Source organism: Orbicella faveolata, unplaced genomic scaffold (assembly GCF_042242905.1).
Source record: "Orbicella faveolata isolate gen_17 unplaced genomic scaffold, um_ofav_v1 contig_34, whole genome shotgun sequence".
In the NCBI taxonomy this organism is placed as follows: domain Eukaryota; kingdom Metazoa; phylum Cnidaria; class Anthozoa; order Scleractinia; family Merulinidae; genus Orbicella; species Orbicella faveolata.
In genome coordinates, this window is record NW_028301563.1 from 22,074,164 (window position 1) to 22,089,775 (window position 15,612).

The 15,612-nt window shown below is 39.1% G+C and overlaps 1 protein-coding gene across 4 annotated transcripts in view; it reads right to left on the bottom strand.

Moving 5' to 3' along the window:
• Positions 1 to 1,956: 1,956 nt before the first annotated feature.
• Positions 1,957 to 15,612, bottom strand: part of LOC110042290 (methylcrotonoyl-CoA carboxylase beta chain, mitochondrial-like) — a 168,892-nt gene continuing 155,236 nt past the window's right edge. For 3 of the 4 annotated variants that reach the window (XM_020747653.2, XM_089299028.1, XM_089299027.1), the window contains 4 exons: positions 8,523 to 8,679; positions 7,174 to 7,288; positions 4,059 to 4,144; positions 1,957 to 3,562 (listed from right to left, as the gene is read on the bottom strand). In XM_020747653.2, coding sequence (XP_020603312.1) covers positions 3,445 to 3,562; positions 4,059 to 4,144; positions 7,174 to 7,288; positions 8,523 to 8,679 — 476 coding nt within the window. In that variant the 3' untranslated portion in view covers positions 1,957 to 3,444. Of the gene's footprint in view, positions 3,563 to 4,058; positions 4,145 to 7,173; positions 7,289 to 8,522; positions 8,680 to 15,612 lie in introns of those variants that run through there. The other variant, XM_089299030.1, reaches the window with a different exon arrangement.

A 15,612-nucleotide genomic window follows, 5' to 3' on the forward strand; every position in this document is an offset into this window, starting at 1 on the left:
TCCCCAGACTTGACCTAACAAAGGAAGCAACGGTCGCCCATAGCAACCGAAAAACACCAACATAACAAAGCCAACGTTTCGGCCAAAAATCTCCAGAATTATCGCCTGAGAGCTTAAACTTGCATGGGAACATCTTTTTCGAACTTTTTTCAACTGATTTAGACGAAAGACTGGCCTCGGCGGGCTACAACAAAGACCAAGAGAAAAACAGAACAAGACAGCAGAACAAGCCGATAACATTTCATCGCACGGCTTTCGGCACGAAAACGAAAATACAGCTTACTTCTGGATAAATTCAGCCTTAGAAGCCAGCAACCGGTCCCAAATTACTTTCTGTATCCTTAAAAATGTCCTGATTTCCATCTCCGAAAGATTTTGCCCCAATTTTGAGCAAATAAACATTTCGTCGGCGGTGACCGCCATTACGGTGGCTTGCATACTAAATTAGCTAACTTGACAAAATTCTCCCGAGGGGGGATATGACAAATTTGGTGAGAATCAAAAGTAACGCCAGTTTTCTGTCACGTTTTCAATCTGTGGTCACTGAAGTGACCAAAATCGATACATCGGTCGGGATAGGGTTTTTTTTATATGACTTGTGTGACTACTTTGCTAGCCCTTTACTCGTGGAAAACACCAATCAAATTTAATCATGACTTTTAAGAAAGAAAGCTGTTGTTAACAGTGTTATTATTGTGTCGTTCATATCGTTAATGCCCATACATATCCCGAAGAAAGTTCTAGATTAAGACCATTACGTCATCGGAGATTTGTCAACGGCTATCACTGATGGTGCAATAATACAGTTTGTGTTGATCAAGTGATGTGATGTCTACAGTAAGAAAAGAATCATCAATGACTGCTTTGGAATGTGCACTGCGTTCCGACGGTAGTGCTAAGCGAACCGTTTCATTTTTAAAGCGCGGTTATAAGATCTAACAGATCTTCTTGTTATTTAAAAAGACTCTTCTATAGACCACAACATGTAATGTCCTTCCCCAACAATAATGTGACACAAAATAGGTTGGAGGGCCAAAATTAAAAGAAGTTGCGAAAACGCCACAAATTTTACGAGCCGTAGGCGTCATGTGGGCCTGCCTATGATTGTCATCAGGTGACATTTCCGGCCACCTGAAGCGCCGCAAGAATTAAATTATTAATTTACGTCACAGACATGCTTTGCCGCTCACGCGTCCAGCCGTCTCTTCTCGGTGAGGAACGTAGACCGGACTCGAGAAAGTGGCGGAAATCGAGCCTACGAGCCGATCCATTGTCTTGGACCGAAATTTCCGGAAAGTTTGGTTAAACGGATTGCCCCTCGCATGTACACTTTCTGCGGTCCATATTGCCGCCGCCGAATATTTCATTAACAATATCTGGTATTGCATGTTGCGTGCTGTGTTTGCTTCGAATACCATATTGGAGGTTATATTATTTATGTAGTATATTATTTTTGTCAATAAATTAAATAAGTTGGTTATATATAAGCTTTGAAATCTTAGATTGTAAATGGATGACAGTGAAATGGGTCGATAATTTTTAGGAAAAAGTATCACCATTATTTTTAAAAACTGGAATAATCTTAGCGAGCTTGAATTTTGCTGGGTAGATCCCAGAAAGAAGATTGGTCAAAAATTTCAGAAAGGGGTATTGATGTAATTGAATTTTCAAGTTTTAGCAGGTTTACAGGGCTGGAATTAAGTCCCTAGACTTTATTACTTGGTTGAGTTATAATTTCAGATTCTACTTCTCGCGGAATTATGGCGTCAGGATAAAAGGTAGTAGTGATTGGTGGATCCAAGTAATTAGAGAAAGTACCTTGAGCTTCAGGAATATTACTTGCTAGTTTATCACCAATCGTTGCAAAATATTTATTCAGCGTGTTTCAATCGTCCTTGGGTCATTAGTCAGAGTTGAGCTTTTGTTTGGGCGAATGAAATGAATCTTGTATAGCACTTGTTTTGCATAGCATTTATTAAGTGCTCACCAAGTATTCTGTGTTTTATGTGTGTGTACCGACCTAAATTTGTATTAATACATCTGTAGCCCTGGCTGCCAGCCCTTTTTAACTCTCTAGTCATATGCAACTTTGCAAAAAATATATTTTTCTTAGTCCAAGGGGAAATAAAGCTTGTTGTTGTTGTTATTTGCCTTTCTTTTTCAAGCCCACCAATTATTCGTTAATTCCTTTCCAAGTCTGGCGTATGTTCGCTATATTAGAATTAAAGAAGTGTTGGTAATAATCTTGTTTACTCAAACGAATGAGAGCAGTTAATTATTTCTATACATTTTATAACTATGCCAGTTCGAATTGAAGAATAGATTTTTGTTGGCCAAGGTTTGACTTGGATAGCTGTTTATTTACTTTCTTTAGAGAAAAACAGTCCTGTTCCTTTTATATATCTTAAATTTGGCTTCCATAAATTACTGATTCGTACAGTTAAATATAGTTGAAACCCATTTGAAATATTCTGTACCTTCTGGTCACCCAACCCATCACGTCACAACAACAGGTTTATTATAAATTGTAGTTCGTTACAGCTTCCACTAACATGCCAATTTAAGTTTCTCTGTGACTGAACGTTTTGAAGATATCATAACTTGGACCACTATGAGTATCAAGCATAGTACTTTTAATATCTTGTAATATCACACCCAGGCTTAATGATCACTTGATGGCAAAATGCTACAAGGCTTGGCATGAAACGTTCCAGCTAAAATAACCGCATTGAACCAAAATGATAATAACAGCCATTACGATTGTACATTTCACAACATATGTCACTCGTATGTTATTTGCTGACTGTTCCACAGCTTTCAAGGGTAGAAAAAATCAAAGGGAAAGTTTGGCCTTCGATGAACACTGAAGTGTATCAAGAGTTTGTTTCGTCAGGAATTTTACGTGAAGTTAAAATTATAAAACAGACACGGAGCTAAACGCAGCTTAACACTTAGGGGCTCTAGGCCAGTCATCGATCAACATACATATAAATGACCGCAGGCAGGAAGTGAGAAAAAATTTCAAATTTGCCAGCCACGTCCACGAATGTGACCATCAGTTGGATGAAGGCTTAACTGATAGCCAAAACATCTTGCTCTTCAAAAACGAGTCCCTTGCAAACAGCCTGTCAACAACCAAATGACTGTTTATCATCGATTTTGATTGATGCCTGGTCTAGCTATTAAGTTTCTTGTACCTTACATCATGCCACCATTGGGATAGTTATTTTGTAGAACGCCGAATGCACTGTTTGCTTGCGGTCAGTTTCATCACTTTTGTTGGAAAGGACAGCATTATATAGTATTTCGCCCTTTCAAACAAATAAAAGCTAATAAAAGCTCACCGCAAGAAACATGAGTGAAACTAACTGCAGGCAAACAGCCCATTTGGTGCTCTTACGTGTTTTCCCCAGTGCTCATATCGTGAGCCCGGGCTGCCTGTGTTTACATTCTGAACACTCCGAATTTAGGATCCCCTATTGGCGCATTCAAGGCTGAACTTAAACTGAGTCCAAGGATTGTTCGGGTGTCCACTGGGTCGATAACACCGTCGTCCCATAATCTTCAACGACAACAACAAAAAGAATGAGCAGTATTTAACATGTAAAGTTAATATTGAGGACAGCCGGTCTTATTCAATAACAAGCTGGTGAACGTGGAAACAACTAAGTCAGGAAGCGCGGTGAAACATAGAGCGAACCTAGAATACCTTTTACACTACACATATGGTGTACATTGGCACTGTCATTTTGTGACGTGCATCACTCTTTGAAAAAATGAGAAGCTGTTTTAAACCTGAACAAGCTTATTTTATCTTATGCATCAGTTACATACGAACCTATTCAGCCTGACTTGTAAAAATGTAGGTTGTTATATGAAGGATTTTACTTTTCTACTATTCCATTTTGTTTGAAAATTTTGCCTGAAATATATTAAGTTGCCTGCGTGTCAAAATATTCAATGCCTGTATTTCGCAATGGAAAAGCCGTAAAGAAAGTACAATATATGCTCAGGTGCGTTTCAAGAAAGCAAATGAAACTTTCAAATTGTATAAGTACCTTGCTGATGAAAAATAAGGATGACCTTCCTCTTCAAATCTCCTGATAATGGGAGCTTTAATTTGATTCTCTTCTTCTGCAGTCAACTGTAGGATGAGAAGTACATGTAATAAATGAACGGTTTTGTTTGCAATTTCCATCAAGAGTGATATAAGATTCTCTCTCAAATCTGTTTGCGATGACAAAATAAGGCAACAGTGTGGATGACTGATTAAATGTAAAATAGTAATGTAAATGTAAATATTATCTTTGTCTCTCTGTTGTTTCTTATTACTTTATCTATCAAGTATTTATCCTGATTATAACCAATCTGCCTAAATAAGCCGAGTGCTAGCTGCGGATCAGTCCCCAATTGTATTAATTGAAAAACTTGAAAGTGTGTGTGAAGAGCGTGTCTAGCATATAACCGACTGCAAATCATATCACAGAGGATAATGTATAATACTGTTGAACTTGGAGGGGGAACATGTGGCCATATCTCCCACACGTGTTTTTTGACACAACAAAACTTTACAAACCCCTGCCCCGGTTCGCAGTTTTTCTTGGGCGTCCGAAGTCGCCCGATCTCCGGACGGAAATGAAATGTCGCGGGTAAATACCTCAAGCGTTTTAGCGAGATTCCACTTTTAAAATTGAGAGCTGGGGAAGGATTTTGTAAAGATTTGTTGTGTCAAAAAACACGTGTGGGAGATGGAGGGGAGCTTGAGCGCGCGCTCGATGACGTCATTGGCACCGGTTCAACGGTACGATCATGTTGCGAAAAGCGATTTGAAAAAAAACTTTGCTAAAGACGCTAAAATTCTCTGACTGTCGTGAAAATATTCGAAAACAAATTCGGCCAAGTTGTAGAAAAATCTTTCGACTTCGTTTTGTGTTTGTTTGGTTTCGTGGAGGCAACGAAATTTAGAGATTCGAGCGAATATTCGGATTGTGTTCAAAACGTTTGGGCAAAGAGTTGCTTCTCTTGTCAATGTTATATGTAAAACAAAAAATTTCTTTGTAGAGCGCGAAAAGGCCTAGGTACGAGTTTAGCGCTACAGTTTACACATTTAAAATCTTTTCTGCGAAAAGAAAATACGCAGGACTTGTAAGGGCCTGTCCAAGCGGGATATGTTTGGCGACCAAACACCATCAAACACTGTTTGGTGACCAAACATTTTACCGTTTGGCCACCTTGTTTGGTGCTGTTTGATCGTGTTTGGTCGCGTTTGAAAAAATTGAAGGCCATCAAACAGTCGACCAAACAACTGAAAACATTTCTTTTGTTCTCGTGCTTGATGGCCGATGTTTTGTTCGTTTGGACAGCCGTATCAAACATGTTCGGCGCGCGCGTGCGTCCCACCCTTGCTCAGCGGCTTGTATCCATAGTTTGATTTGTGTTTGATCAAACATGTTTTAACCGTTTGGCCACTCAGTTCAACATCAGCATGTTTCGTCACCGAACAATGTTTGATGATGTTTGGTCACCAAACATTTATCGTTTGGACAGGCCTTAAGTAACGGTTTTCTCTCTAAGGTCGCGTAAGAGATGACAACAGGAGACAAAGGTAAACTATTAATTCTTTTCGTTCCTTTATTCACTCTTTCTCTACTCAGCAAGATTGTGTGCTCCCTGTGGTTCCTCTTCGAATTTTCATCATATATTAAACTTTATTCCATTTATCTCCAGCAGTGAGTAAAAAAAATGCACATCTATTCTTATATTTTCGAGGTAACAAGGGTATGATGTTGCACACCTTGGCGAGGAAAACAAAAGTATCAAGTTACAAACGTTGGCGTGAGAAGTAAAATTGTCACATTTTCTACTTCTACGTATTATTGAATTTAAAATGAACGAAACTCAAAGTAAAACACTACAATAAATTCAAAACCGTCCTGACAAACCGTAATGGTAAGGTATTTTTGGGCCTTGAAAGAAAATACAAACATGAAACATACACACTGCTAAGATTATAATTTAATCACGTTTTTGTCTGCTCATATTCTGCAAAGGGGAAAAGGCCTAGTTAACTAGCAAATGTACTAAAATAACAAGTTTTGCTAGATTCCGACAAAACGGTTATCACGTTGCGAAATAAACAAATTCTCAACCCAACGAATACTTCGATAAAAGACATTTTACTTGTTAGGAAGGCAGAAATTATACTTCAGAAGTAAAACAACGACAGAAAATACCAATTGAGCTGTCTCTGTTGCTGTATTTTTGTAAAGATGCTCAAACAACACTTACATGGAGTGTAGGTCATCTCAGCGAAGTGAAACTCAATATTCCGACTCTCTTGTACTTGGTGTAGGACCAATGGGAGCAGTTCAGTCTTTCTAACTTTGACGCTAGTTCGCGCAATCTTGCTGCAAGCCGTAAATAACTGTAGCTCCTTTCAAATACAGCTCAGCATTTCGCATTTTCATCAGCAAGTTTTGAGCCCTTTGTTTCGCAATTTCCATTGGAAAAGCGCACGTTTTCATGAGTCACGCAATGCGGCCGGATTCCTGTGGACTAGAAACTTTTAGACTCATATTTTTAAATCAAACTAAAAAGCGAACTTCGAAGCGATCGTTCTACTCTTGAAAGCCACTCGACACTGAAAGCTTAGCTGAAGTCCAGTTTGTCAGTGACGGCTGTCGTCTCGTTAGTCAAATTATTTTAGAAATTCTAACAAGGATTGTGATTGGCTCATTTTATAGTGCTTTATCAGAGAAGAGATGCACGCTGACGCCACTTTTCCTCATTTGGAAAATAAAGTTTGGTTTGAAAATATTAGCTGAATGTGCGGGGAAATTAATGGATTCTTTATCATGAACAAATAAAGAAGCCTCGACTGTACTCTGTTCTGTTGTAAAGCACTTAGGAAGCGGTAGAGCACTCAAGAAGTAGGGAAAAACACTCGACTACGTCTCGCGTTTACCCCTACACTTCTTTCGCGCACTACTGCTTCCTGCGTACTTTACAACAGAACAGAGTACAATCGAGGCTTCTTTATTTTTAAGTATTGATAGTCAGAATACTGTATACAAGTGAGAACTCACGCGAAAACTTGAAAACAAAAAATAACTAGGGTTTCCCTATTAATTAACTTCAAGTCTACATGGTACATAATGATTTACTTAACCCAACCTCTTTGCCTTCTCTGCTCCTCTGGTCTCTAGTAATAGTCGCTAGTACTGTACCAGCCTGTTCTCCTCCCATCACTGAAATGCGAGCATTTGGCCACATGTACAGAAAACGAGGGCTAAACCCAACAAACAGGTAACACAGCAACATTAATATATTTGCTAAACACGACCCGTCTATACACAGAGACAACTTGACTAATTTTGAGTGTATTGGACATGGGTGAACTTGTGAATTGATCAGACTAAATAAGTGTGACAGGAGTTTCCCTTTATTTCTATACTTTAAGGAAGGTTTTAAAAAAGTAATCAAGCGTTTGGGTAAAAATGCATGAGATCTGAAACAAACGTTTTCATGCTTTTTTTTTTTTTTTAAAGATAAGATTTAAGTTCGGGTTCTCGAAGAAACAGCTGGCAATAAATGTCAATGAAAAAGTTAATTTTATGAACTTCAAATCTAGACTGCGAGCAGTCTCTTTTTTCCTCGAAAATACGCAAAACTAGTGAGCGTGAGAGCGTGTCTACGAGCGTGACATGCGAGTGGCGCGGGCGTCACGACTGCTCACTTGTGTTGCGTTCTTCTTTGCGCCCTTATCCACGGAGTTTTTAAATCCAAAAGTTAAAATACACTAACTCAACAATTTCGTGTTGGCGTTTGGATCTTCCCATGAATCTTGTTTTTGCTGCTTTTCTTCTTCATTCATTCGCTCCGGTTCTACATTTACAAGCCTTTTCAATTATTACTTTTTTATATCACTCACTCATCCTCATCAGGCCAATGAGGACTCAAACTTGAGTTAATTGAGACATTTTGTGGCTTTTTGTAATTTCTGGAATGGGATTCCTATTATTCCCTCTTTTTTTCACAGTGGACAGCTTATGAAATGCACTGTTTTTAGCCATTTTCACCAACAGAACTTTTCATTATCAGCGAAACTTTAAACTAAGTGACACATGCCGCACTCTCTCTCCATATACGGTCAAACACAGGTATAATGGCTGGTAACCGAGAGTCAGTGATCCAATCAGATAACTAGAAATGCATTATCCGAGGATTAGAATTCAACAGTTTAAAATATTCTCATAACCTCTAAAAATACCCATGCACGTTTAAATTAGAGATAGCGCTTGACGCATGCACATTGCTGTGGAAAATGTTTAATTGTTGTGTTCCTCTTGAATGTTAGATTATAGGAATCAGTGGGACAATGAAGTGAGATTTCTCCCAAATAATCCGGAACCCTGTTTACGGCAACACATGTAATCTGTTCAGTAATGCAAAGTGTTCTAAATGGAAGGAATAATCCTGTTTCTTAAATCAAAGACAGCACTAATGTTTTCAGTTACTCTTACCCATATGCACGACCACACATGCCATAATTTCCAGCTCCAAAACTTCCACCAATAATAACAGTAATCTTAGGAACTTGAGCACAGGACACAGCTGTAACCATTTTGGAACCATTTTTGGCAATACCACCAGCTTCATAGTCCTTGCCTACCATAAAACCTGCAAAAAAGGAATTAATCACTATAAAGTATTTTACATTAAAACAGAACAGATAATTATGACATTACCGAAGCAGGCTTCCCAAAGAATTACTAGTACTGTTACTGTTCATTGCTCATCAGGAGAAGTTAACAAGCCTAAAGACACACCTGTAGGTCATAGCATGAAATAGGTTTGAGCTAGAAATAACGGGGAATTCGAAATAACGGAGTTTGAATTAGCGGGGTCCAACTTTATGAGCAAGATAAAACTGGATCAATAGGATATACAGGATAGCGGAGCTCCGGCGACCCAAAGGGCCGCGAAGCGGAGCCCCATACCCAGAAGGAAGGAAGAAAAGAGAGGTAGAAGAAAAGGAAACCCATGAATTGATTTCCTCATGGTTATCATGGCTAGTGGCATGGCTAGTAGCATGGCTAGTGGCATGGCTAGTGGCATTACTCGTGGGCGCGTACCCACGACGACGGTAGCGACGACGGAGTCGGGCAAGATGACGGCCATAGTCCAGCTAATAGGTTGACAGAGACATGCAGCCTTGGTCAATTGACACCTGTCAAATAAAGGTATCAGCTAACCAGTATCACGTGACCATATCGCGGGCTCAAGTTTAAAGCTTATTGAGGTCACGTGTTATTTTCGATTGGATCGCGGGCGCAAACCAGGTTAACTTCTTGTAACCAGGGCCGGGTTGTTCGGAAACCTGTTAACGCTAACCCTGGATTAAAACTTAACCAAATTATAAATATTTCTTGCATACAAATGTTTTCACTGCTTTTGTTTTGTGTAGTTTGAGATTATTCAAACTCGAAACAGGAGGCCAAACAATTAACAGAAAACCTCAGCGCAAAGTTACAAAACTCAAATCAAAATTTCACTTAACCTGGGTTAGCTTCTTTTCTCTCCTTTTTTTATGTAAACATCACACCCACAATACTTACATCACTTATTAATTGACAGCACCAAACATTTAAAATTCATTGAAATTATTTACAGTACTAACGCAAATACAATGCTATTGCACTTATAATACTCTTTTCTTTATTTAATTACAATACTAACTCTAATTACAATATTAGGCCCAGTTCAGACGCCGAACTTTTCATGAGCCGAACCAAATACATTGAATTAAGTACATGAAAAGTTCGGCGTCTGAATCTGTTAAGAACGGCTATTTGAATTTGAAACGGCCCAGCCGTTCTTCCCGCCTAGCTCAGCCGGGAATTTCGGCTTTGGAACGGCTTTGATCCAGACGTCGAACTTTTCATGAGCCGAACCTAATGTATAAATTATTATAACGTATTTTACAAGCAGTTTTTACTTTGCCTGAAAATCGCTGACATTTCGATGTGTTCTGGTTTAAACTAAATAAAGTTCGGCGAATTAAGTTCGACGTCTGAATCAACAGGTGTACTTTTGATAATTTGGGTCGGTCCAAATTCGAATTAAGTTCGGCTCATGAAAAGTTCGGCGTCTGAACTGGGCCTTACTTTACAAAAGTCCAAATATACTATTAACAAACTATCAAATAAACAAGTCGAGAGAAAAAATAATATACATAAAAGGGAAAAAAACACGCACGAGAAGACAACAAAAAGAAAGAGGAAACAGAAGCAGACACGTATACGTGTCGTGTAGTTTTGTTCTTGTTTGCTAAGTTTAGCAGAGAAAAAGCTGTATTTACAAGTTGATTTGTGATTTGCGTTTGCTCTTCTCTATAGATAATTTGCTTTTAAGGAATGCAAGGAAGGCTTCAAAGTAGTAATTTTCTCCATCTCTTGAAGCACAATAGACACAATAGATGTAATACTTGGCAATTATTAAGCAGAGGTTTAAAACAAGTTCCTGACTAAAATCATTTGTAAAGCCGTAGATCATGGTTTCATCGTTCAAGTTGATAAAGACGTCATTCTTAACATTCCACCAACGAGGAAAGCTTTGCCAGAAGGTATGCACATCCGAACAAGAAACAAAAAGATGGTTTAGGGTTTGCATTTGATCACAGAGATGACATTTATCATGCTGCATAATTTTATTTCTGAACAGAGTGGCATTGGTTGGCAAGATGTAGTGCAAAATTTTAAATTCAAAAATGACGACTCTTGTATCTTTGGTCAGTTTGAAGGGAATATTATAAATAGTACTGGTTGCTGGCTCGTCTAGATTCGCTTGCAACATTCTTGTTTCAGCTGTTCGAGGTTCAAATATCTGACTGATAAGAAATCGAGAAGCTGATTTGCAGGAAAGCTTGCTTAAGGTTACTTCCCACCTTCAGATGCCAAAAAAAATCGTTTTTTCTTTTATTTGACAAAATTTAAGTTCGTCATTTTATTTAGTGTTTCCAAAAGAAAAACATTAAAAATCTCAAAAAGCGTCCGAGTTACTTAGAAAAAGCGTATTTTCAAATAAAGTTAATAAACTAGGAAGGTGTCACAATCTTGTCAACGGGCGAGAACCCTGGGGAAATTTTCGCGGCATACGCTTATCGCTCGTATTTCATGTCATTTGCATATTTTTATTTACATCACGCACTTGACAAAAATTCCCCCGTGGAAGCTCTTTATGCTAATTCCTATGGAAAAATCAAAAGCAGTAAAAAGTCCTTGGGTAAAGAAAACGAAAAAGACCGGCCCAAAGAAGAAAGAAAAAGCTCCATATTGTCAAGGAAGGAAAAAAACCTTGCCGAAAGCGACAAAGGCTCTTGGTTTGGCCAAACACCTTCGACAATCTCGGCATCTACTGAAGATCCGGAGCGTTCGAATATCCTTGGAGCAAGTAGCTTAAAAGTCAAAGTCAACGTCAGTGCAGGCTGCGAACAAGATTCTTCGTCGGAATCTGGCGGAAGTGATGAAGAAAATGAAACCTACCCAAGGGAACTCATTTCAGCAATAAGAGTATTTCTTAAGCTGTCCGTCGATTCCTTAACGTCTTGTTTTTCAGCGGCACATTTTCCGCCTTTAACCTTTTTGGCGCGGGTTTTGCCTTTGCCTTTGCCTTTGGCGTCTTTGCCCATATTACGTCGCCGTCCTGAATTGAACTCCACTGAGCGAGATAAAAAAAAAAGACATGTTGCAATGCGATGCTTTTCCCGGGAAATCTTGATCTACAGTCATAGACACTAGGAGGTCCTGTTGTCCCATTGGTTTGCGGTTTCATTAGGCGTGATAATCTCCGGGCGTGGCGCGAGTTGTTTACGAACCTTAACAGGCTAAAATCTCGCATTTGATTTTTGGAGGGATACATCCACTTTGAGCGATTGATTTGACGGATTTTCCTCAAATTTTGCCAGAACATTCCAGAGATAATGACAAACCAAAGTGTGTCGGGAAAATTTGATATTTAACACATTTTTCCCGTGGAGTCCATTAACGCAACACGTCTCGCATATTTTTAGCTACTCCAACTTTAGAAGTGGATATCTAGACAACCAATCAGAACACAGGCGGCCCAAGCTCACGATGCGAGGAGTTATTATTTATTTATTTTTTTAATCTTTATGCGAACGTTCAGCGCGTGAAACAAGACAAATTTACCGCCGACATCTACTATTACATAACCACCGAGTTTGGTTACACGAAACTTCACCTTGCAGCATATATGGTGGTGTTGTGTTACAACGGTTTGAATTTATAAAGGTTTATGTGGGGAAAAACGGTAATCGACATTATAGCTGAAATTTTGATATTTTTATTGCAAAAATATCAAAATTTCAGCAGGAGCCATAATCGGGGACGGAGACCGTAAGTCTTGGGATCCGCGCGCACCTATGATATGGGACAATTTTTCTATTTTTAGAACAAATTGCGCCATCCTGACGTCATATATCCGCGCAGATCCACGCACATGTCAGGGGCTCTCGCGTGAATGTTGTCAGGTTGCGTGATCAAATGGTGAGAGTTGAGAGACCTTGAGAGATTATCTTGCGTATTTTTCACAGCGATGGCAGGGAATAAGGCAGGGAATACGAACCAGGGCGCTTATATGTAGTTTTATGCTCTAAGCTAACGGAAAAGGTAGGTTTCTCAGGGTCGAAAACAAGATTTCAATCTCCCGCTGGGAATGAATAATAAGATCTGCTCGCGCTAGTTGTAAGCTTACGCGTATGTTTTTACGTTTGTTCTGACTTAAGAATATAGCAAGAAAACACTCTACTCTGGTATCGAGTTAATTTGTGAGTTTCTCAGACAATGGTTAATCATAACCAAAACCTGTTTCGATGGTTTCTTATTGTTTCTGCTTGTTTGGTGAGTTTGCAAAAGTTTTTGAAAGGAAAGTCTGACGCGTACAATTAGCTCATTTGCATAGTGTAGCTCGTGCAGTTTCAAGTCCGAGTCGGTGTTTTCAATTGTCAACAAATCTTGACAAAGATTTCTTTCGATTTATTTCGTTATGTGCTGAGATGCTGCAACAAATTTCACGAACGCAAAAAAGGTTCCTAGCATCATGTGTGTTTCTTCAACATAAACATAGTGAAGTTTTACACTGCGAAAATGAAAATAGACAAGGAGTTTTGATAACTCGATCAACAAAATCGAAATCGTTATTCGAAGTTGATTAAAGAAAGCGTCATTGTAACTTTGCTGATTATTTCTGCTTTATTCGCTTATTTTCAGCTTAGCTTTTAATATGTTCTCAAACATTTATCAATCTTAAACATATTCAAAAACTATAGAGTTATTGTTTGAGGTCAATGTACGCTTTCACACGAAAGTGCGGCAGAAGTACAATTTAATTGTCATGTTTACTGACTGTACAAAACAAGCATCAGCGGGCGCTCTCATTCATCGACAACAGAGAATTTACTGGATTTTTACACGAATAAAACTGAGCAGCATCTACGGACGTAAAGTTATTGGGCCTTGATGAAACATCAAGCGTTGCTTACAATTCAGGCGAAACTCAAACTAGCATTTATTTTGTTTTACTTTTCGGTCGCGATAGACTGGCAAATTCCTCGCAAGCTTGTGGCAAGAGGAGCTAGGAAACTATGAAGTCCTGAAGCTCTGCTATATCTAAATATATCCAGCTAGTTTTTTGCTGTGTAATGGAAAAGCTGTTAATCTTCAACATATGTGAAATTTAAAGTGGAGTAATGTACAGCTCGTGTAAAAGAAGCATCCGTCGGAACACAACTTGGTCAGCGATATATATCTAAGCTTAAAGCGGACCATACCTAAATTCGACACTGTCTTACTTCACTCAAACTGGAGCAGCTTACGACGAAAATACTTAAGCAAAATTCCAACAGACGTAAACGCGTTGAGTTGTGGGCCAAAAACATGAAAAATTTCGGGAGTTTCGGACGCCATTCCCCCCGCGCGACATCCGCAAAAATCCTCGCAGCATGTACGCGCGTGTGCTGCAGGCGATGGCGCAATTTGCTCTAAAAATAGAATTTTTGTCCCATATCATGGGGACAACCCCAATACTAGAAATGGCGCGCGCTGACGGTCTCCATCCCCGATTATGGCTCCTGAATTTCAGCTATAATGTCGATTACCGTTTTTCCCCATACAAACCTTAATAAATACACACTTACGCCGTAAGCCGTAAGTAGCATGAAAGCGAGGCCTAAGGGCCCTCCAGATGTTTCCCGCGAACTCTGAAAGAGTAAACATGGAGGCAGAAACCTCTTCAATTCGCAATTTAGAAGTGGAAAAGTTGAAACCAGAAGATATTCCTGGTGTAGTCATAGAAAATGTAAGTCAGATTGGAAAGTGGACAGTGGGAAAATTAAAGTTTTGGTTGAAATGTAGGCGCCTAAACCAGCAAGGAAATAAGAACCAACTGTTAGAAGAGTAATAACTCGGCCAGTGACAGCTGCCGGTTGATGTTTACATTTTACTATTGCTGCTATTTAATGCACTTACGTTTGAAGTTTCATTTTTATTCCTTTTTATGACAGAGTGCTGGCATTCAAGGCCATACCGAAATACCGTGATAATGTTTACGACCCAGACCCAGAAAAGAGCTACACAAAGGCGAAACTTCAAAGACATTTAGGAAATGATAAAGAAAACGTGGCAGATAATTTGTCGATTTCTTCGTCAGCCGAAAATCCAGGTTTTGTTCCCAACGGATGAAGTGGCGAATGAAGTTTTCAACAATAACTTTTCAGTTCTTCCAAATTTTGTTCCGATGGTGCGTTTCAACATATCAAAAATTCCGGCAAGTCTATTAAGAAGTATGATAATGTTGATGTTGTTGTGAACTCAAATGACAAAGGGTTACGAATGATGAGATTTGTCCATAACAAGTGTAGAAGGATCCACAAAAAAATTATGTCTTTGTGAGAGTCTGTTGTTGGGCCTCTTACAAGAGAGATCGTAAATACAAGATTAAATTAACAGTGCAACGAGGCAGTACGTGTACTGATAAAATTAAATCAGCATCCTTTGATCGTCAGTGCCCAGCATCCAAAAGCGAATGCTGCTGTCATGTAATGGCAGTTATTTGGAAACTGGAAGACATGACAAGAAAGGGAGAGTTGAAAGAGTGCGACAATAGAACATGTACGTCAAAACTGCAACAATGGGGCAAAGGAGGAAAAAGAGAAGTTAACTGTTCACCGGTAATGACTACAAGTATTGTAAAACCAAGGCATGCATCTGATGGGCCAGGTAAAAGGAAAAGGGGGATACACAGTCAATTCTATGATCCTAGACCGGTGAAGTCAAGAAAAATTGACCCTGACTCCACAGTTAAATTAAAGGAAAATTTTCAAGAGATCAATCCAAAACTTCCATTTGCTTTGATGATGCCAGAAGACAGAAATATTCCTACTGTAAACACCTTGATTGGGCCAGTGGCAAGAGGATCAGTGCTCTACAAACAGCTTCAAGGATTTCAAATGGGTAGCACAAACCCTGTCACCTCCTGTGATCCAATTTCTTACCAGTCACCCAATCCAGCAATGAATGGAAGTGGTAATGAAAG